Genomic DNA, 21,668 nt, shown 5'->3' with positions numbered 1-21,668 from the left:
GCACAGAAAGGAATAACTGAAAGTCCACATGCACAGTGCTCTGCCTTACTGCCAGCTTATGCTAACCTTCTGTCTGAAAACCATTTTGGTGGAGCAGAGGAAAAGCTCTTGCACAATCAACACTAGTCTTAGCTGTAAAGAAGAACTGTTCAACATCTTTCCCGGTGAGGATCAGCACCATCTGTGGGAACGCTTCTCTCTGTTACTTGACAGAGCTGTCAACTGGACTAACATAAACTATCACTGGAGCATAATGGAGTAAAACCTCTCAGTAAGCAGATGCAATTGTATCTGAGAGTGCCGTGGCATAAACAAATACCAGAGCCCAAATGAGACCCATTGCTTGCCTAGGCAACACTTTTCTCAACCACACAAATGTTAAGTCAAAAAGATCCACTGCTAGAGAGTAGTAATAGCAGTAGTACTGATGGGGCTACATGGTGCCATCTAATAACACTGACCTGTTCACACTGAATAAATACCTAAACTCCAACTTGCCAGCATGATAGCCTTACACAACCTCTAGAGCTACAAAGTCTGTCACACCCATCAAGAAGTTAGGAAGAAAAGAGGCCTAGATATGCAGCAGGAAAAACAAAACATCTAAGTGGTCTTTGTCAGGAGACTACATCAACCTTTTGGATGCGGTAACAGAAAGACCTAAAAATGGCAAAATTGATCTCTCATATACAAATCTAATGTGCTATCATTATATTTTGTCTACGTGTGGATTCCTTCATGGAATTTACTTTAGTGCTCTTTGCATAAAATTTTCTTAAAAAATTATCAGCAAAAGATTGGGAAGCTAATGTACATTCACAGTTTATAAATTAAACCAGATTTATGAATTATGACAAAAAAACAGAAGTTGCATACATATTCTAACTAGAATAGATGTCATTCATGTTTAAAACAGTTCAAGTTTTCTCAGGCCTAATTAAGATCAAGGCACACATTCCTAATAACATAATGAAAAATGTACCTCCGGATCTGACTTGCAAGTAAAATAGTTTTTGTTTGAAAGCATTATTATGTATCACTGGCTTTGCTTTATTGCAAAATATGATATATATTGCAATTTTTTAGTTAGCTTGAAATCAATGTTTGTCATTCATTTCCATGCTTAGGGGACAAGAATGATGTATTTCTAAAACAATGTGATGTTTAAAATATGAGTAGCATGTTAACTTAATGTGTATTCATTATATTCTTAATGATACTTCCGGCTTTATAATATGACATTTTATTCTAAACAATCTTTTTTTTTAAACAGTGAGCACCAAGACTGGGAAGGCATGTCTTGTTTTATTAATTTTTTTATCCAATTTAGAAATACAGTTATGAATGTCCATTGTCTTCACTATCTATAAATTCAGAGTCATCTGCTGCTATTATTAACAGCACTGTAAATAAAAGATAATCAGAGAGTTACTTGCATCTAAAAATTATATTCTTCCATCATAATCATCAGCTGCCAGGACCATTACCACAGATGATTTTCTTATTACAGTCATCAAATTCCAGCAAGATTCCATAGAGGAAACAACATAATTGAAGTGAGCTTTATCTAAACAAACTCTGCACTGACCTGAACGGTTATTTGGCATCGTATTTGGACAGGAGACAGAACTGCTTAAAGTGGAAAATGTCAACCAACTCTCAATGGAAGGAACAACATGTACAGAGATCTAGGAATACGTGTAACTGCTAGGTATGCTTCTCTATGGAAACAGTTGATACCTTCAGAAATGCTTGAGAGAACTTCACCCGTACAAGTCCATGGGACCCAACAAGCTGCATCCAAAGTGGCTGAAAGAACTGATCAATGTTTTTGTAAGGCCAATCTCTATCATCTTTAAAAGGTCATGGAAATAAGGACAGATTACTGATGAATAGAAAAAGGCCAAGGTTGCACCCATCTTCAAAAAAGGCCAAAAGGTCAGCCTAGGTAACCACCACTGCTCAGTCTCACTTTGTTCCCTAGAAAAATCATGGAGTGAGTCCTCCTCAAATGCATCTCTGGGCACAGGAAGGTGGTGGTGATTAGGAACACGTCAGCATGCATTTACCAAAGGTAAATTATGGCTGATCAGCCTGATTGCCTTATGTCATAAAATGACTAGATATGTGGTACTGGGACCTTCAACAGTGACCTGGAGGAGGTGACAAAGTACACTCTTGCCAAGTTGCAGATGACACAAAATTCAGAGGGGAGGGGTAATCAACATACTTGACAGTAGGCTGCCATTCAGAGGCACCTAGACATGCTGGAAGAATGGGCTGACAGGAATTTTATGAAATTCAACAAGAACAAATACGACGTCCTGCATCTGGGAAGCAATAACACACCTTGTAACAATACAGACTAGGTACTGACTGGCTGGGAAGCAGCTCTGCTGAAAAGGACCTGGAGGTTTTGGTAGACAGCAAGCTAGACATGAGCCAGCAATGTGCCCTGGAGCAAAGACGTCCAACAGTATCCTGGCCTGTATTACCAGGCAAACAGTCAGTATATCAAGGGAAAGGATTGTTAGACTGCATCGGGATACTGTGTCCAGTTTTGGCTGCTCCAATACAGGAAAGACATTGATAAACTGAAGTGAGTTCAGCAGAGGGCCACCAAGCTGGTCATGGCCTGAAGGACAGGCTGAGGGAACTGGGCTTGTTCAGCCTGGAAAAAGAGATGGCTTCAGGCGATCTAATAGCAGTGCCCCAGTACCTACTGGGAGGTTATCAAGAAGACAGAGTCAGGCTCTTCACAGTGGTGCATGGTAGGAGGGTGACAGACAACTGGCATAAGCTGTAACAAGAGATGCTCAGACAGGATATAAGGAAAAACTTTTCAGCCGTGAGGTCAGTCAGGCAGTGGAACAGGTTGTCCAGAAGGGTTGGAGATTTTGAAGAAGCAACTAGACAAAGCCCTGACATAATAAATGTCACTCAGGTCTGCATCTTGGAGACCACCTTCAACCTGCACTTCATTCTATGTCTTCACATCCAGGCTACATTTAGGTATCACATGTCTCTAACATATGTTTTCTCCTGTACAGCTACAGGATAGATTTTAGATAAAATTTTCAACACAACTTTTTGCAGTTTATAACTAAATTACTGGAACACCTTTTTCTTGGGCTTTAGCAAATGCATTTTTGCTTCATTCATACCCCTTCAGAATGCCACAGAAAAGATCTTTTTCTTAGCATACCACTTAGATCATATCTTTCTCTATGTATCTGACTCCTGGTTCTACCTCCCCATCCTAAAGTTGTGTCTAGAACTCCATGTTCAGGCATGAATAAGTGGCCTGAACACAAAGTCCAGAGTACGCAACAGTTCCCTTACTTACTTCAGTGTTTCATTTTACAGTAATAGAGCAAAACACAATACCATTAGCAACTGTGTGATATTATGGCAGTGAAGCCTGCAATCAGGGAATAAAAAGCTGTTAGAGCTGCCTGACAACAAGGAGAAATTGATGAAGGGCAAAATATTCACATGCATGAGTCTAAGCATTCTATTTTTAAATAAAATAGCACAAATCTCAAACTTTCACCTTGACCTATTGAGATGACTTATGTTTTCTGAAGTCAGTATGGTTGTTTTTCTCTGTTTAGTAACTAACAAGAAGGATGTGCTGCCAGCGTTCTTACTGACCCACTCCAGTTGTAACTGCAGCTTCAGAATAGACATCTTTAGAGATATAGTCTCCAGCAATGCCAAGGACTTTTACACAATGTTAAATGCCGTTTAAATGCTGCAGTATTGAAGCTATCTCAGATATAAGACAAGGACCTTTATCTCTAAACTTGTCTCTTGCAGCTCCCTAGTTGGCAGCTTCCTTGTTGCCTGGAAATAAGCACTTACATTCTAAAATAGAACTTTTCACCACCAGGCTCTGATGTGCTGAAAGGGAGAAAGTTTCAGCAGCATAAGGCACATATCTGGCTGTGTGCAAAACCAAGAACAAATGGTCTCTCCTGATGACAGGAAAAGCTGCCACTTACTAGTTTTGCACGCTCTTGGCAAATTAAAGGTTTGCTATCTGACCTGGACTGTCTCTTCAGATAAAGATGTTCTAAAACACTCTATTTTTTTTACAGAACCCATCTTGATATGGAGAGAAAGAAAGGGCACAGCAAGAGCACTGCAGCAGCCATCACTGTTTGTCTCCTGATTGAGGCCTGAGAAACTCCCCAAAGGCAGGGATTTTGACAAGGCAAGTGACTGTTTCCAGACACTTTTGTTTAGGGTTTTGGATTTTTTTAGCTTTTCTTTTTAACTAATCTACTACTTCTAAAAAGCTTTACAAGCATAATCACATCTGGGCAGAGGTATCCACATGAGCACTCCTGTTGGTTTAACTGAATCTCAACACAGAAAATGCCAGAAGAAAAAGCATTTATGAGGCAAGGTGCTTGAGTTCCAAAATACCTGTAAGAAATAAGATGACACATGACTAAAATGGAGTACAGATTTTTTCTGTTTGCAGAGGTTAGCCATTCAATTTATTTAGACTGATATGTTTAGAGTTAACTTTTCATTCAGCTTTTAGGAAAACAGATAATACTACAAAATTACCTTGCAGTGAAAAAGTATATGAAGCATAAGCTGTGATGATATTTCCTTATTAACTGTAAAAGTTCCCACTGATCCAATGGAGCACACCTGATGACCTCAAACTGTAAATTGAAGGCAGAGGATTCTGTTGACTTTTTTTCTTTTATTTGGGGGGGGTGGGAGGAAAGAGGTAATAGCAGGGTCATTTCTTGACTTTAACAAGTCTGTGACTGAGATCTTTTTGAGTTAATGCCAGCTAACCAAACTTATATTGCTCTTATGATTTGTACAAACGAGACTGACATTTAAAAGGAAAAAAAACAGTCCTTGAGGACTCTCAGATGAAGCTTTATACAAGTGTGAAATACTTAGATTTGATCTCTGTCCTCCTTAATCCACATCCAAATCACTAAATTCAAAGCATCACACCTTCAGCTATAGACTGATAGTTCTGCCAAACATTTCTTCTGGCTGTTGGAGAAGACAAAGACACAAAGGCAGGTAAATAGTAGTATGAATATGTTAATTTCAGCAACTGTAAATACAGCAAAGTTCAATATACGGATTAGGTTTTCAAAGGTCTTTCAACCTTTTAATCACTCATTGCAGTGGAAATTTTACACATAATAGTTTAAAAGATATATTAAAATATAACTGTGTAAAGTTGTATTTGCACATAACAGTTAAAAAGCTTCTAAACATTTTTAGGAACTCATTAATTTTTTTCAGTAGATTCATTTGCATATAAAATGATTTACTTCTACATGTAAATCACAAATATAAAAAGTTCACTTCACTTGTTTAGTTTATGCAATTCTCAATCTCAACATTTCAGTGCAGTGTGAATGTTTGCATATGTACACAGTACAGTTATAATTTAGAAATTACTAGGTTTCTAAAAGACAACTGCATAGTGATTAAATAAGCTAAACAGAATTTATAGCCTCTAGAGAAGCTTTCACAAACCAAAAAATATAGGATTATCTACCAATTACTGCAATATTTGGCCCAATTTCAAAATTCAGTCATGTGTGCTCATAAATTAAATATTTCTGGATAATGATCAAGTTTAGTATGGATATATTTGCTTAATCTACTGAAAGATGAAAAGATGATTAAAAATCTCCATCTTGATTAGTCTCTATTTACTGCTACTTAGAGACCAATCATTTTAAAAATAAACTGGCAGGTCTAAGACAATCTTATCACAATTTATTTGGCGCCAAAGGCAGGGACAGAAGGAGTTTATAGTGTATTAGGGTGCAATTCTGCTCTTCAGATTATTCATGTAAAAAAAAAATTCTTGCTGAAGAAGGAGTCTGATGAAAGAAGAGACATGCAAAATTTTTAACTCTGTAGTTGGTTTCTCCACACTTAGAGATTCACACTTCATTTATTCCAGCTGCATATAAATGCCTATCAGTGGGAATTATATGGCACCAAAAGAAATAAAAATGATCCTTATAGTTTATTAAAACAGGGTAAATAGAAGAAATACTGTTTTTATTTTTGCATATGGTATCTTCAGAAGTTGAAGAGAAGCCTCTTTAGAGAAGCTTCAAAACACTTTTATATCAAATATTCATTGAAACTGAGACATTGAATGCAGTGCACTCTGAAACTATGTTAACTGAATTTAAGCTTCCAAAGAGGCTACACAGTGCCTGAAAGCAGATGATCTGACTTGTTCTTTGTTTCAAACACCTAAAGTTCACTTAAATTGGAATGCAAATTGCCTAATTATAATCGTATATGTATATAGTCCTTATCACTCACTTAAATCAAAACCATTTTACATTTTTAGGTGGATTCTTTTCAGAAATTATTGCTTCTATAAAACTCACTCTTCTTCATTGCAATCACATTACCATTCACAGGGCTCATCAACTGACTTCATAAGTCACTTAGGTGGTTGTTTTGAGCATTAAAAAACATCAAAGAAGTATATTACAAGTAGTAAGGAGAGGAAAGATCCTTTAGACAATTATTTTCCTCTTGCTGCAGAATTTAACAGCTTTTCTAATGAACAATTGTTCAGGTAGATAAGGGGTTTGGCTTTCAAACCCAGCAACCACGTAAGGCATAGTTATTCATATGTCATTTCTGAAGGCAGCACCAGCATATACAGCTCTTGCTCCCAAATGTCTGTGTTTGCTTCTGTGCTGCTTTCAGTTTTGCTGTAACATCTGTTTGCAGGCTGTATAAGAAGCCAGGTCAAATAACAGATACAGCTGAAAAGTAATGTAATTTAAAAAAAAAAAGTAATCAGTTTTCTCATCTGCCTTAGTGTGCAACCCCAAAAAACAAGTGAATTGACTCCACCAAAGGGGAAAAGGCAAAGCAGGAATAAGCTGTCAGGAGTGGTAGAGCTAGAAACTGCTAAAGTCTACAAAAGCATAAAACAAAATATACAATTAACCAAGACAACCACTTGTGTGGCCACACAGCAAGCCATATGCAGGTACTTAGTCAGGTTGAAAACAACTGTATTTTGCTGGATTATTTTTTCAGACAAATAAGTTTAAGGAGAAGCTTAAGCTGGCACTGCTACCAGAGGAAATATTAATCAAATTACAGCCTTGTTATAGAACACCATGGGGCAATCCACTGTATCATTTATAGGCATATGAGCTAAAAATGATTATGGATCCAAAGTCTGATGCAGAATAAAGGGACTGGTGATACAAATGTGAGAAACTGCTGGTGGGGAGGGGACAAACTGAACAACCCATGAAACATGCTAAAATTATGGGAAAAAGAAAAATGAGATTATCCTTTGCGTTTATACAGACCCGAAATCAAACAAGTTGAAGTTACAAGCTGACACGCCAGCCATTGTTAGTTCTAATTGTCATTAATACTTTTCGGGATTTTCTAACAATAAAGACTTCCACAAAATATAAACGTCACAGAAGGAAGTGTCCACAGAAGAACAAACACCCGCACCCAGCATTAGTTATTTACAGTGATAGTTCTCATGAAATCTTTCTCTGTCACAATCATAGTACTCCAACATGCAGAGTAGCATTTTAAGAGCCTGAGAGACTGAATACAGCTATATGGGGGAAACTAATAAAAGTCACATAACTACTTTTTGATTTGTGGACTTAATAAATGGGTTGTTTGAGGCTTCAGTTTCACATCATCAAGAAAATGAGCTGTAGCAGAACCATGTATTTTTTCTTTCATTGTTCATTTTTTATCTTTATCTTGCCAGTTATCTGGAAAGACTGGGTTTTCTTCTGTCTTTAGAAATGGATTTAAATCTTAAATTTGCTTCTTTACATAGTAATAAAATCAAGAAATTAAGATCATTTTAGATTTTTTTCACTATTTCACTAGAAAAAATTATAAATTACTGAATCTATGTAATAACAGTTAGAAAAGGAGTCTGAACTTGTCATCCATGGAACATTTTGTAGTACTGAATGCAGAGCTGGATGCATATGTGTTTCTGAATTCCTGCCTTGTTTCTAGCTAAAATGCATATACTGTTTCCCTGAAGTAACTTTCTGTGTATAAGTACAAAGATGCATAATTAACCTCAGAAGGACTCCACAGGACCCACAGTTTGAGAGATACCTAACATCTTAAAGGGTCAAAAAGGACTCAAAGGCAATCATGGCAAAGGCAGCAGCAGCTCACTTCCGCCAAGGGGGGGGGGGGGGTGAAGAATGGCTCCAGCTGTTCACACGAAGTTAAGGCCTACTATTAATTGGCTGAATTGCTGCTAGATGCTAATTCTTCTGCCCTGCAGAGACTGAATATAAGGACTTAACAGCCAGTACATAAAGCTAATTCTCACCCATACACTCAAGAATATTTGAGCTGCTATCATGGGGGTGGCAAAGGCAAATGAGGCACAAGAGAATTATCCTTTTCAGAAGATTGAAAAAAGCCTGTTTTATAAAATCAGAATGGAAGAAAAGATGGAGATATTGAAAGGACTGCCTGCAGCATGGAAAAGGAAGCAATCTGTTTATATATTATGAGAACATGAAAGTTTCAGCACCAAGTAGGATGGAAAAAAAAAAAGGACTGGAATCAGTTCTATGGGTCCATATAGATGTCTTATATTTTTTCTTCTAAAAATTATAGGTCCAATTAAGACAAGAAATGAACCATTCCTTAACAATTGTCATATCTGACAGCAAAAGGAAAAAGACAGCTAAAGAGTTACACTTGCAAAAGACCTAGAACGTATCACTGAGTGTGATATCTAAGTATATGATACATAACAAAGAGCTAGCTACAAAGATGCAGCAAACTAATCCATTAGAGCTATAGTTCAGCCAGGAATCAGTTTAAACAAAGATTATTAAGAATATTGGCACAGCTATGAGCTATTTTTGCAACCTTGTACCATCTGCCAAAACCTCTCCTAAATAAGTAAAATTTCTGAAAATTCTCTGCCTTAGAATTATCACACAATTGCTGAACACATTATTGATTTAGTTCACTCTATAGAAATATCTCTTGCAAAAAAAGAAGCTCCTAATGTGCCTGAGAATCCACGTTACAAGTTCTTTTGATGTTGGCAAACAAAACTCACACTTGACAAAGATAAGCTGTCACAGTGAAACCAAAGTCCCCTGAATCTTACAAAGCTGTTTCAACTGCAGTATTGCTACAGAAATTCTGGAATAATGGTGAGTAAAATGGAGATTAAGTGGGCTGCAGAAGCTACACAAGGGAACTGAGGACTTACGTACCATTTTAAAGCTTAGGCCTCTGGGGCTAAGACCCAGACTTGACAGTGTTCCCAAAACCCATCAGCCAGTTGTATGGTTGCCAAACTACAGGATTTCCCATATAACAAAACTGTGCATTCCATATGCAAAGTATACAGGGCATGACTCTCTTGTAATTGTATAGGCCTCTTGGTGTCCAGGAAGTGGCTACTATGGATAAATTGTGTTTGGGAAGCAGATCCAACAAACCTTAGAAACAGTCTTCCCCTACAGCTGATCTGGATATATACATCCAAGGCATCACCCTTAATACACCACCTATACAAGCAGCTCTACTTTGCACGACTCATATACTGCACACAGCTGCTCCATATGTTTGAATGCCCAAGATAATAAAAGCACCCAAAACAATACTGTGCCTAAAGGACAGCCTGCCATTACCATAGATCGCTGTGATAGGTACCTTTCATTCCAGGTAGTTTTCCAGAATGCACGCTTCCGTGTGCATTTCTGAGCACTACTGAAAGGAAGACCTCAGGAATCACCCTAAGCTAGAAGTTTTTGAGCTGCATCTTGTCAGGAGTCCTCAAGAATCACAGGCATACCTACTGCTCATTTAGTCTCTAGGTTCCCGAGTGGAAATTTGTTGCTAATCCACTATCATGTTGCCTCCTCACATTAAAGTTGTTTTACAAACACTTCAAGGCTAGCATGAGCTGACGTTGCCACAGAAAGTTGTCCTATCCATCCCCAGCCTGACTTCTGAACTCCGCCTCACATGACTTCCCTCCCTTTTTGTGCCAGCATGACATTTTATGCTGTTACAGAATGAATCAGATCAGTTATTCCCACTTTAATTCAGATCAGTTTCACGATCCAATTTAACATGGTGCTGAACAAATATTTTTGCCAGGACAAGGAAGGAATAGTGATTAGCTAGACAAAAACAAGCAGGGGAGCAGAATAAGACTGATTCTTTGAGCACCACTACCAAATTATTCCAGCTTAAAGTGTACCATAAAACAGCAGTCTGGAACATCTTCCAGAGAGGTTATGGAACCTTCATCCTTGGAGATACTCAAAACTCAGTCAGATGTGGCTGTGCGCAACCTGATCTATCTTTGAAGTTGGCCCTGATCTGAGCAGGGGGTCAGACTAGATGAGCTCCAGAGGTCCCTTCCCACCTGCATGATCCTACAATTCTAATTTGCCTGTTCCGCTTGGTCTGCAAGTAGTGCTCACCCCTGCAGCAGGGTGACAGGAACTTCTCACAGGAGAGGGAAACTTATGGAAGGTTAGTATTTTTCTAACTCACTCACTCTCATTACTTTTTAACTGAAGATGGTTTAAACATAATTTGTTGATAAGCTGAGCATTAAAAAAGGCAAGAGCTGAACATGAGCTGAAAAGCATGGAAATCCTTGGAAAATCCTTTGACCACTGTTCAATCTGAAACATTCTTTGTTTATTAACTCCTGCACAAGATAGTTTACTCATATCTACTAGTGAAGCTTTGTTACAGTAAGATTCTCCCATCTACATCTTTCTGGTTTCAAATCTGGATGCACAACTCTGATAACATTAATTCTCCCCTAGTCTTTGTGGAAAACAAAGGGATTACTGAAAGCTTATGTGCTACAATTACTCCAATTTACTAAATGAAATAAATCTTATTTTGAAAAAAAAAAAAGTGTTTTTCTAGCACATATATTAAATTGTCAAATAAACATTAACAAAAGGCCATGTTCATTTTCTTATCTGATGTAAATAATGACTTTAATTACTTTGAAGGATCATTATTTATTTATGAGTAATATACTGCATGTGTAGGAGACAGTAAGGATGACCTGTGATCCCTAGTTAACATACCAGCCTAGAGAGCAGAAACCACAGCTAATAATGGACAATACACAGCAAAACATTAGGCCAACATTAGGTTGGAGGCAATCAACCAGTAAATTATGCATTCATAAAATAACCAGTCCTCCTGATTTCCTTTTCTGCCTCCTTCCCTTGACTCCTCTGGGCAGTGTGATAAAATATGTTTTCAAAGGGACATTCTCATGCCCAGATTGTTCTTAAAAATATTTCTCTGCTTGATAACCTTTCAACTTTGGTCTATCTGCGACTCCTCCCAACATACACTTTGAAAGAAAATCCTTTTGTGATTTGGAAAGTATTCATGGTCAGTGCTCTAGATTAGTGGAGCGGGTGAAATAATGCACTCAACTTTTGATGCTGACTGCTATGGCAAAAGCTAGCTTCACACCCACCGGACCAGATATGATTTCAGCTAATACAGGATGCCATTGTATACTGTATATTGCATTTTCTGCATATTTCTAAGTCTTTTTAACCTAGCTTTTATCTTTTAAAGTAATTTCTTAAGTAATCCCTTCCTTCTGTACATTGAATTCTTCTCTAGAAACTGTAAAGATCGGTAGTTATAAACAGACTCTATTTGTGCGTGGGGAAAATGGAGTTCTCTGAATGGGAGAAAAACTTCTCATGTGCATCTAATTTCTCTGTCCTGCCTTCCCTTATTTTGTCTCCAGTTTTTCCTTCGCCTACACTGCATCTGCCATCTACTGGTGCATTAGTGTAAAACAGCTTGAGATCAGAGACTCAATTTCAGCCCCTCTTAAGTGAGGACCTGTACCTGACTTTAATGTCACCTCCTCTCAGGCCCACCCACACAAGCTGAGCCATGACCTAGATAGAAAAGTTTGCATACTTTGGTTATCACTCCCTTGTCAACTCAGCACATGAACTATGATTTTTCAGATTTGTGAACAAGCCAAAATTTGGCAGGTTAACTTCTGTAAGTGTAGCCATAGGTACAGAACCCTTATTAATAAAGTGCAGAACTTCCCCTAAAGTAAGCACATCTTCTATTCTACCTCCCTTATCTTCCTACCCCCAAGAGCCATGATAAACAGAATACCACTTACTCGAGCAAACTTCCTGCCAAATGTCAAGTTCCATTGCTCAAATAGATGGAGATGTTAGAAACTCTTGGCAGTGATAAGAATGTTTTTTCATAAGCAAACCAGCTGTTCTTCCTGGTTTTGCCCAGGACAGATATTAGGCATAAAAAAAAATGTAAAAAGGTCTTCCCCCTCCCCTCTAAAATTATACACATTTGGAAAAGGAATCTTCTAAGAAAACATGTTAATAACTTTATATATAGGCAGTTCAACCAATTCCACATCTTCACCTATACTTTCAGTTTACACTGTTTGCAGATATGGGCTTTATATTTCTCACCTCTATACTGTCTCAGCTTGGGACCAAGTAGTAGTCCTTAGTGGATCCTAAGATGATGAGGAGTACATGCTGACTTCAAAATTAGAGTTGTGAGGGACAATTCAATGTGTAATCTTCTCATTAGCATATTTTTTCTCCCTGATAAGTAACAGTTACACAATACTGATGAAATTATTCATTAAGCACGAAATTATGAGTAATGCAGACTGCACTGAGAAGGAAGCTATTATAAATATGCAATACTAATTTTAGCTATGTTATAACAACTGTGACATGTCATTTCTTCATTTTCAAGTTTCTTCATTTGTTTCTTGGGAATATGGTCAATGTCAATCTCTCAGACATATGTCAGTATCCCTTTCTTTGAAGTCACATGTATATCAGCTGATTCTTAACTCAATGTCTCACTTCACCTCATGAAAAACATGTTCTGGTGACTGGACAAAAGAAATAAAATGTTCTTTCTTGATCAATAATCTTTAATTAGAATGGGAGATGAGGTCTCACGATTTCTTTTCTTCAATTCATTTCTCTATGCAAGTCCTCTGTCACTTTCTGAAGCTGCATATTGTAGATTTTCTTTGTTCATACATATCCATTTATTGCTTATTTAATTTTCATTTGAATTATCTCTAATTCAAAAGCTGATTCATTGTCCTTTTATTTGGACAAAGAATTCAGGTATGTTCAGCACTTTCACTGAAACACGGTTTCAATCATGACATGTATATGACATTTGTTATTGTACATAAATATTTCCAAAAATACATAGGAACTGTTAAGTGCTATTTGACAGATATCTTAAACAGACATTGTTGCTACTTTGAATCTCTAAGTTGCACACTACACCTGCCAACCATTCCATTTTCTTGTTGCTGTAAGGCAGTTTGAGTTAGTCCACTATCAATTTCTGGGTGGACTGGAGTTGAAACTGAGTATTTATGTTGCGTAGGCAACACTTTGCCAGTTGTTCCTGGTGTTATTTCTCTTAATACATGGCATGTTGACTATCTGCCAGTAGCATCTCTATTGTGACCAGTTTACTTCTAAAATTAGATCATGTTAAAACTATTATTATAACTGTTAGTGAAATTATAGCTATTGGAAGGCATATCAACCAGTAAAAAGGGCACAGTGAAAGAAGCAGTATTCAGATGTTCTATTGGTCTGGGCTTTCTCAAGCAACACACATCCTGTGTGTCCCTCAGTTTTTCTGCCAAATGGAAACAATTATATCAATTTCCTTTGTAGAATGCTTTAAATCAACAATGACAGACACAGAAATGAATAACAGTGGCAGACAGAACACGTTATTTGTGCTGGTAAAAGTTCACAACTTTATTGTACTCTCTTCCTCTCTAACTTTTGCCTTCATTATCTGACAGGATTTGACCATACATGTTTTCCATTAGCTGGACCTCTGAGGTTGTGTGGTTCAAATCACAACCGGGCTTACATGAACCACAAAAGGATTTAAAAACTGAGATTTGGATTATGACTTGGTTATATATGCAAAGACAGATTTTACAGCTTTGCTATAACGGTGTGTTTTCTTGCACATAATCAGTCCATCAGGTTCTCAAGGGCTCGAAGTCAAGACAGAGCAACATTTAAAACAAACCACATATGATTTCAAACTTTCTAGATACAGAGCACTTCATGCACTGAACATCACCTCTGCTATATTCATGATAGATAAGTTGAAGTTTATAGTCTTCTGTTTCAAGGAAGATACGTCAACACATTCTTGTGTGGCTGAATATAGAACAGACGGATCTCCTTGGTACACAAACCTTGCCAAAACCCCAGCTAGAATATCCTTTTTGAGTCATGTTAACTTGGTCTAAAGAAGCACCATCAAAAGCAAAGGATATTAAAAGGAAGAAGCAACTCCCACAGTATGTGAAAAGCCAGATTACAAACTCAGAAAATAACCTGAGTGACTGGTAGTGACTGGTAGCCACTTTACTAAATGTAAAATGTTATTAAACCAGATGTTATTAAACCAAATGTTATTAACCTGTGTTATTAAACCAGAGGCAGCTGATACAGTCAAAACAAACAGACTTGAATCATCTTGAATAACCATGTTTCAGATGCATCTTATGCAAGACTTTGAACTCTTCTAGCTTCATTGTGTAAAAGCAGCAAAGTCATTGTCCTTTATTTCTAAATAAAATGGAATATTAACACCAAATATTGACAGTAGAAGGGCTGAAAAGAGAGTTACATATCTTTGTAACTTCCTATAAATCATTAATAGTCAAGTTCAAATGCTCGAACTATCTACACCTATCAAGATAAGGCATAGAATACTCTGGGCCCAACATATCTGCAGCTTCACAGCAAAGACCATGATCAACCATCCCGCTTTTTAAACACAACCAAACTTAAGTCATCTTCAAAAGACCTGGCGACCATCTAGAAAATGGAATAAACCTTAGCACACCAGTTATACTTCTGAGATGGATAGGTGGGAAGGTGTATGAAACATTATCAGTTAAACATAACAGAGCATTCATTACAACAGTCATTGTTAATGGGGAGACTCCAGTATTTTTACCCCTCCTCTGTAAATCCAACCCTGGGATTCCCCAAGACAGGAAATTTCAATTATTTTCAATAAATGAGCCATTAAAGAACTTATCTTGTTGACTCCTCTGACTCACAGTGAGAAGGCACCAAAATTCCTGGTGGTGACTGGCTACCAAAAAGAAATTTACTTTAATTTATTTTATTACAATTAGCTAAAGATAAACACAGCTGGAATCAAGCAATTGCATAGTAGCTGGCATACTACTGGTCATTCTAAGATTTGCTTCTCTCTTCACTGTTTTAATCAAAAAAGTTAGAAATAAATTTTAAGAAAAAATATCAACCCAGCAATTTCTAATTTTAGGATCAATCTGCAAATATCTATTAAGTTCAGAAGATTTCCTCCTAAAAGCTCTAAAGACTTCTTAGGATGTATTTGATAGTAAGTGTTTGCTACCAGATTGACAGCCATGTGTTCGGGAGTAAGATATTGGTATTTCAGTTATTTGTATTTTTCACAGTCCTTGTAATAAGGATTTCTTTAAATAGCTGTTTTTAAGAGTTTTAATCTCTAATGTTTTTGAAACACTAGGAGAAGACTGAATCTTTGTTGTGATCTTGGCTTCAATTATAGTTCCATGAAGTGTTAAAAAAAGTATATAAATAAACATACAAACATACATACATATATATGTATATATATAAAGTAAGCAAAAAAACAAATCTTGAGATTCTGTTTTATATAAACAAACCATTCAAATACATAATGAATAAAAATCAATGGTATTTAATGTAGTCATGCTTTAAAAAACTGAGATCAATGGGCAGAAATATGGGAAGTCATATCTCAAATGAAGATATGAGGCTTCTTAAAAAGCGTTATTGTTGGCCATGAAAGATATCTATTTGTCTGCAATAACCAGGTTCTACAAGAGAGACAATAATCAGAAAAAATCACTCAAGTGCCTACAGAAAAAAACAAATTTAACTAACCAGCACTTCAACAATCCATACTTATGGTTTTTCTTGCACTTGTCACTCAGTCTACGTTTTCACTGTCACCCATGATACACTGAGGAAACGTGATTACATAAAGTGAAATCAGATTCTAATGGAAGCCTGTATCATTTACAATCTCACATTGGACTTTCTTCTTGATCAATCTGCAGAGGCCAGAACAGTTTCCACAAAGATTTTAAAATAAATACTGAAGGAGGCATAGTGACCTCCAGAACGTAAATCATGACATGCAAATCCAGTCCCAGCTTTGACATTGAAAATTAATAGGAGAAAGTAGTTGTGGGGAAAAAACACCAAAAAAAACCCCCAAAACCCACAAAGAAAATCCTTGTCCCTTGAATCCCATGGTATTTTGGTTGCTATCCAAAACCAGAGCAAAAACCTGTATGTTCCGAACTTTAGTTTAACTTTTTTTTAATTACCAAGACAGCTGTCAGAATGTAACCAGATCAGATATTGCTCCTTTACCTCAACTCTGCAAGAAAGATGTCTTCAGCACAGAAATGGAAATAGAAAGTTTTAAAAAGTTATTCTTTTACTACTCTGAGTTATGAACTTTGCATCTTTTACATGCCCATTTCACTTTCAAGAGGATTATGAAAGTCAAATTCCAAACAGAGCAGAATAAATGAACTGACAGAGAAATGCCCTGTTCCCCTGTTGTCAAACCTTTAAATATATCATTTTACTACGTGAAACAACTTTTCTGATTTTGCTGTATGATTTCTTGAGACAGTAAGTAATTTAGGGCTGTATGGTATCAGATTCTTTAACTGGAACAATTGCAATACTGAATCTTGAAAAAAAATCATTAATTATGCAGTGAGTTAAATAGGCTTAACTGAAAATAGTTTTTGGTAGTCTAAGTAAAGTTGGGCACACAGGTGTAATTGGATTAAACAGGTTACTCAGTCTAACAGGCAGTCTCACTCCACTGTTTCCCATGCTGCCTTACTTCAGCCCTAATCCTAGCTATACAAGCATCTGTATGCTTTTTTGCTGGGTTAATTTTCTGTCTGTTCACTGAGCTTAATTGATTCATCTAGAGATCATTCTGTCCCAGCTGAAGTGGTAGGCATATATTACCTGCAGCGGGACTAGAGCCTTGAGTGGCAACTATGTTTTAGATCAGCTTACCTCATCTCATAAAACTGCACTTTCATAGGTATCCTATGCATTCTCAACTGCACAGCTTTCAGCTTTTTGGTTCTTGTTATGTTAACTGAATCACTTGTTCAATTGCCGTATTCTCTTCCACTGAATTTTGCAGGTAATGAAATAAGGAGAAGGAACTCTCCCCTCTCTCCTTCCCCCTTCAGAAGCATCATAGAGATTGTGTACATATTAAAAAAACAAAAAACTTTGTGTCATATTTTGTTTTTAGCACTGTTAAACACACTGATCCTTTTTCAAATGAAGCTCAAAGAAAAAAGTACATGCATAAGATACGAATGTGTATCTTTCTGCATGTAAATGCAGAATGAAGACATGCCTATACTCAAGCTTCCCAAACAATTTATGTCCATCTCTCTGAATACATCCTACTAATCAAATACCATAAAATATATATAAAGGATTAACTTTTCTGTAAGAAAAAGACTTAATGCAACATTCAGTCATTTCAAATACTTTCAAATCTGCTTTTCCTGACTGTGTTAAATTTTAATTTAACTAACATCCACCACACTTTATGCCAATGATATAAATATCCAATGCATTTATATTGTTACATAGCATTCCATTTTGCCACATCCAGATTGGACAGATAAGATACAAGAATTCTGGACAGCCTTTGTTATGAAAATAAACCTGACTGCTCTAATACCACAGTTTTAGTCTATGTATTGGCAATACTTTTTCTAAGAGAACTCTATTGCAGTTGGTTTATTTTGGCAAAAATGTTGTGAATAGCTTTGACAGACAGGAGTTTTGCAACAAGGTCATAGGCTTAGTTCAGATCTGCCCTTTTCTGATTAGATAGACAGTATTTTACCACAATTGGCTCTAGTCACTGACTGATTTTTGTTCCCAAATACCTGTCATCACCGTCACTGATGCATTCAGGAAAAGCAAGACTACAGCCAAACAGCATGATGTGTTGATAGCAGCTGAGACGGTTGAGATAACTGAAGAACTTCAGGAACTTTTCCATTTCAATGCTTTTGACAATGGAAAGAACTGAAGTTAGAGTGGTGTAGTTATATGGCAGCATTTGGCACAGGCTGTTGGTGATATTTATGCAGGCACCTGTGAAATCAAAACAATTAAATTTAGAACAAATGAACCAACTATTAAATGGTGATACTAAGGATATATAGAATTTACTAGTTGGTATATATAATATATAAGCAATGCCTGTACCTCACAGATAAGATAACACTCCACAATGCTAGCACAATACTGTCCAAAAATGAGTATCTAAGAACAGAAGGAATCTGGATAAGCTTGGCAATTTAGTTTGGATAAGCAACCAACCTCTTACAGATTTTCACAATTCTCTGATCCTCTCAGTCTACAGAACTAGACTGGTTGCCAAATTGCCTTCTGACACAAGCTGGATGAGCACACCATAAGAACAGCCTGGATAGAGCCAACTTTGGCTGAAATCAAGTACAGAAGCAGCACAGAAAACTAAGGCTATTTGGGATTGCAATGTTTTTGAGGTTTCCACCAATTTTTACTACCATGCTGCTTTGTAGCTGCTCTTCCTGCCAAAACTCAGCAACTTCTCTGTTTTTCCCAACATTATGGTCCTCCTTCTACAGTCTTTCTTCTCTACCTAACCAATATAGAATTATCTTTTTCTATAGGTTGAACACTACTGTACTAAACTGTTATTGTCCCACTCTCTAACTACCAGTGATCCTTCTCTGCTCACATCCTGTCATATACAGTAGGCTCCCTCAGCTATAAATGATCAGCAGGTTAACGTATTACATGAAGTTCCAAGAGTGAGTTTCACAAACCACACAAAATTCAGAATTTTCAGCAAGAAAAACTATTAAAATCTAATACTTATGAGAGCTCCCTACTTTGATGATGGCCTTCCTAGGCCATCTAGACAGGCTTTGGTATTACATTCAGAGCTTGTCTATATTGTACAATAGACAGGGATCTAAGCCCGTTCTGAATACCAGATTCTGCCACTAATCATGATGTAAAAGCATCAAGCTCATGCTAAATGACCACACCCAAGCTGGTGTCAAACAGGGTTGATCCTAGTCCACCATCAGGCATTTTGGAACCGGCTCCTTCCAAGCATTGTGTGGGACACTTACACTTGACCTCCTGCCTCAGTAAGAGCTGGGGATGTAAAGCGCACAGGATGTAGCTCTAAGGGCTCAGCAAATCTCCTCTTCACCTTACTGTCACACACAGTCTTCATTGTCTAAATGCACTAGTGGGAAAAAGTTTGAAATCTGGTATCTACGTAGTCCATATACATAGATCTAATCCTAGTTCCTACATCCTCACATAAGAGTTAGGAAAGCAAAGCATAGTGAAGAAAAACTTCACTACAATTTTGTCAAGTTACAATGTCTTTGAAGGGATCAACACAAAAAGTTAGGTTTCTTATTTTATCTAGACTTGGTAAAATCCAATCCCTATTTTTTCAGTGTCTGATAAGTGTACTCATAAAGTTCCCCTGTTTGTCTTCTCTCTCTCCAGAAATCTCAACAAAAACTAGGATTCAGATTTTGCCTCCCTAAGAGAAGAGCAAGTCTCCCCCTCAAGCATCCACAACTAACAAGGCCCCACCCTCAATACTACCAACAACAAATCTTAGCACCAGTGCACACCCATCTTCTGCTACAATCTCTTCTCACTCCCACAGTGCAGCGAGTGATAGAACTATTCATCCAGGAATCACATTTTTCATATAATTCAGGGTTAGATTCTCAGGGTCACATCTCTCGTGCTGATTCACAATTAAAGGTAAATGCTGGGAGGTTAACAAAAGTGGTTGACTTTCCAAATTAAGAGAATTCTCAAAAAAGTGCAGAGTGCAGTTTTTAAAAGTGTCTATATGAGTTAGTACCACACATCAGCGACTTTCAGTACAATTTGTGCTCTGAAGTTATACAGGTGTTTTTGAAAAATACTTGATGATCACAAAATCTGCCTGTTAGGCTGTCAGCCAGTGAAAGCTGGTGATTCAGAAGTAGCTTCCCCAGATCTAGAGAGGGGGGAAAAAAGAAGAAAAAAAAGAAAGGCTCATGCCGTTCTATTTTAAGAGATGCCAGAGATCGATCATCTCTTTAATGACTATTTGCTTTGTGACTTTTGTACAGTATCTTGGCCTGCTATTTAAAGTAAAATCTCCATCTGTTTTTCGCATTATATTTTGTAGTTTAAAAAATTCTTTGCCATTTATTTGCACTGCAAGGCTTGGGAAAGCTTAACAGTAAAACAAAAAAGTTCTGATTTAAAGATTAAAAATACTGAAAGCTTTTTGCAGCAGAGTCTTTAAATTGCTAACCTCACAACAGTGATCTCTTGCCTGCATTGTTAGTGATGCTCAGAAAACATTTTCAGAAACTGCTGTAATAAGAGGATGACATGCCCACTCAAAATCTTGGGTATCTCCCCCCACACACATACAAAAAATGCATACTAAAGATATGTAAATAAATCACATGATGCTCAGTGGGGGAGAGAGGGGCACAAGCCTTAAGAAAGTGAAATTTCAACAAAACAATTCATAAAATCACCATCTATCTCCTGAGCCACTGTGTTAAAACAGTCCCTGCCATAGCATGTGCCCAGGGGCAGTGCCATTTTGCCCAAGCTCACATGCATCTGCTGCTTTGGGTCTTTTGAAATTCACACACTCTTGGTAGAGATGCATCACAGTTCCTTGGAGCCGTTAGACCTCTTAGGAATACTCAGTGACTGCATAACACAGCACTGAATTCAACTTTCATGGCCAAGATGGAATTTTATAGCACTTATACAAGAACGTTTAAATATAAAGAGTGATGGAAGAAGGGACCAAACCCAGGACCTGCCCTGGTTACAGAATCATGAACCATCTTCAGTTCTTCAGTTCCATAAACCTTGCATTCTTATGCAAGGGCTTTGTTTCAATATTTATACCAGACATGTCTGTATCCTGGAATACTCTCCTGGAAAGCAGATGCTCGGGTTAGAACCCCATCCTTCTAATACGGGGGCTCAATCCACACCTTCTGTTTGTTATGTCATTTAACCAGCAAGTAAATTACGATGCAGCAGGTGAGTGTCTCGTACCCTCCACACCCCCGAGTCAAAAAGAATAATTGCAGGGTAACGGCAACCAATGTATCATGATGTCACATACATCCTGGATTCTAACTGCAAGAAAGCAGCTTTCCAGAGAAGGACCTGGGGGTCCTGGTGGACAACAAGTTGACCATGAGCCAGCAATGTGCCCTTGTGGCAAAGAACACCAATGGTATCCTGGGCTTCATTAGGAAGAGTGTTGCCAGTAGGTTGAGGGAGGTGATCCTGCCCTTTTCTCAGCCCTGGTGAGGCCCCATCTGGAGTGCTGGGTCCAGTTCTGGGCTTCCTGGTACAACAGAGATGTGGAGCTACTGCAGCAAGTCCAGCAAATGGCTA

At 37.5% G+C, this 21,668-nt stretch overlaps 1 protein-coding gene across 1 annotated transcript in view; it reads right to left on the bottom strand.

Annotated features, from left to right (window-relative positions):
• CORIN (corin, serine peptidase) overlaps positions 1-21,668 on the bottom strand; it is a 149,237-nt gene that overhangs the window by 80,139 nt on the left and 47,430 nt on the right. The window contains exon 4 of the mRNA XM_067297158.1: positions 18,107-18,317. Within this exon, the coding sequence (XP_067153259.1) occupies positions 18,107-18,317 (211 nt within the window). The remainder of the gene's footprint in view (positions 1-18,106; positions 18,318-21,668) is intronic.

The sequence above is a fragment of the Apteryx mantelli genome, chromosome 5 (assembly GCF_036417845.1).
Source record: "Apteryx mantelli isolate bAptMan1 chromosome 5, bAptMan1.hap1, whole genome shotgun sequence".
NCBI classification, from domain to species: Eukaryota; Metazoa; Chordata; class Aves; order Apterygiformes; family Apterygidae; genus Apteryx; species Apteryx mantelli.
The sequence above is the reverse complement of the archived record's forward strand: the minus strand, read 5'-3'. Positions and strand labels throughout refer to the sequence as shown.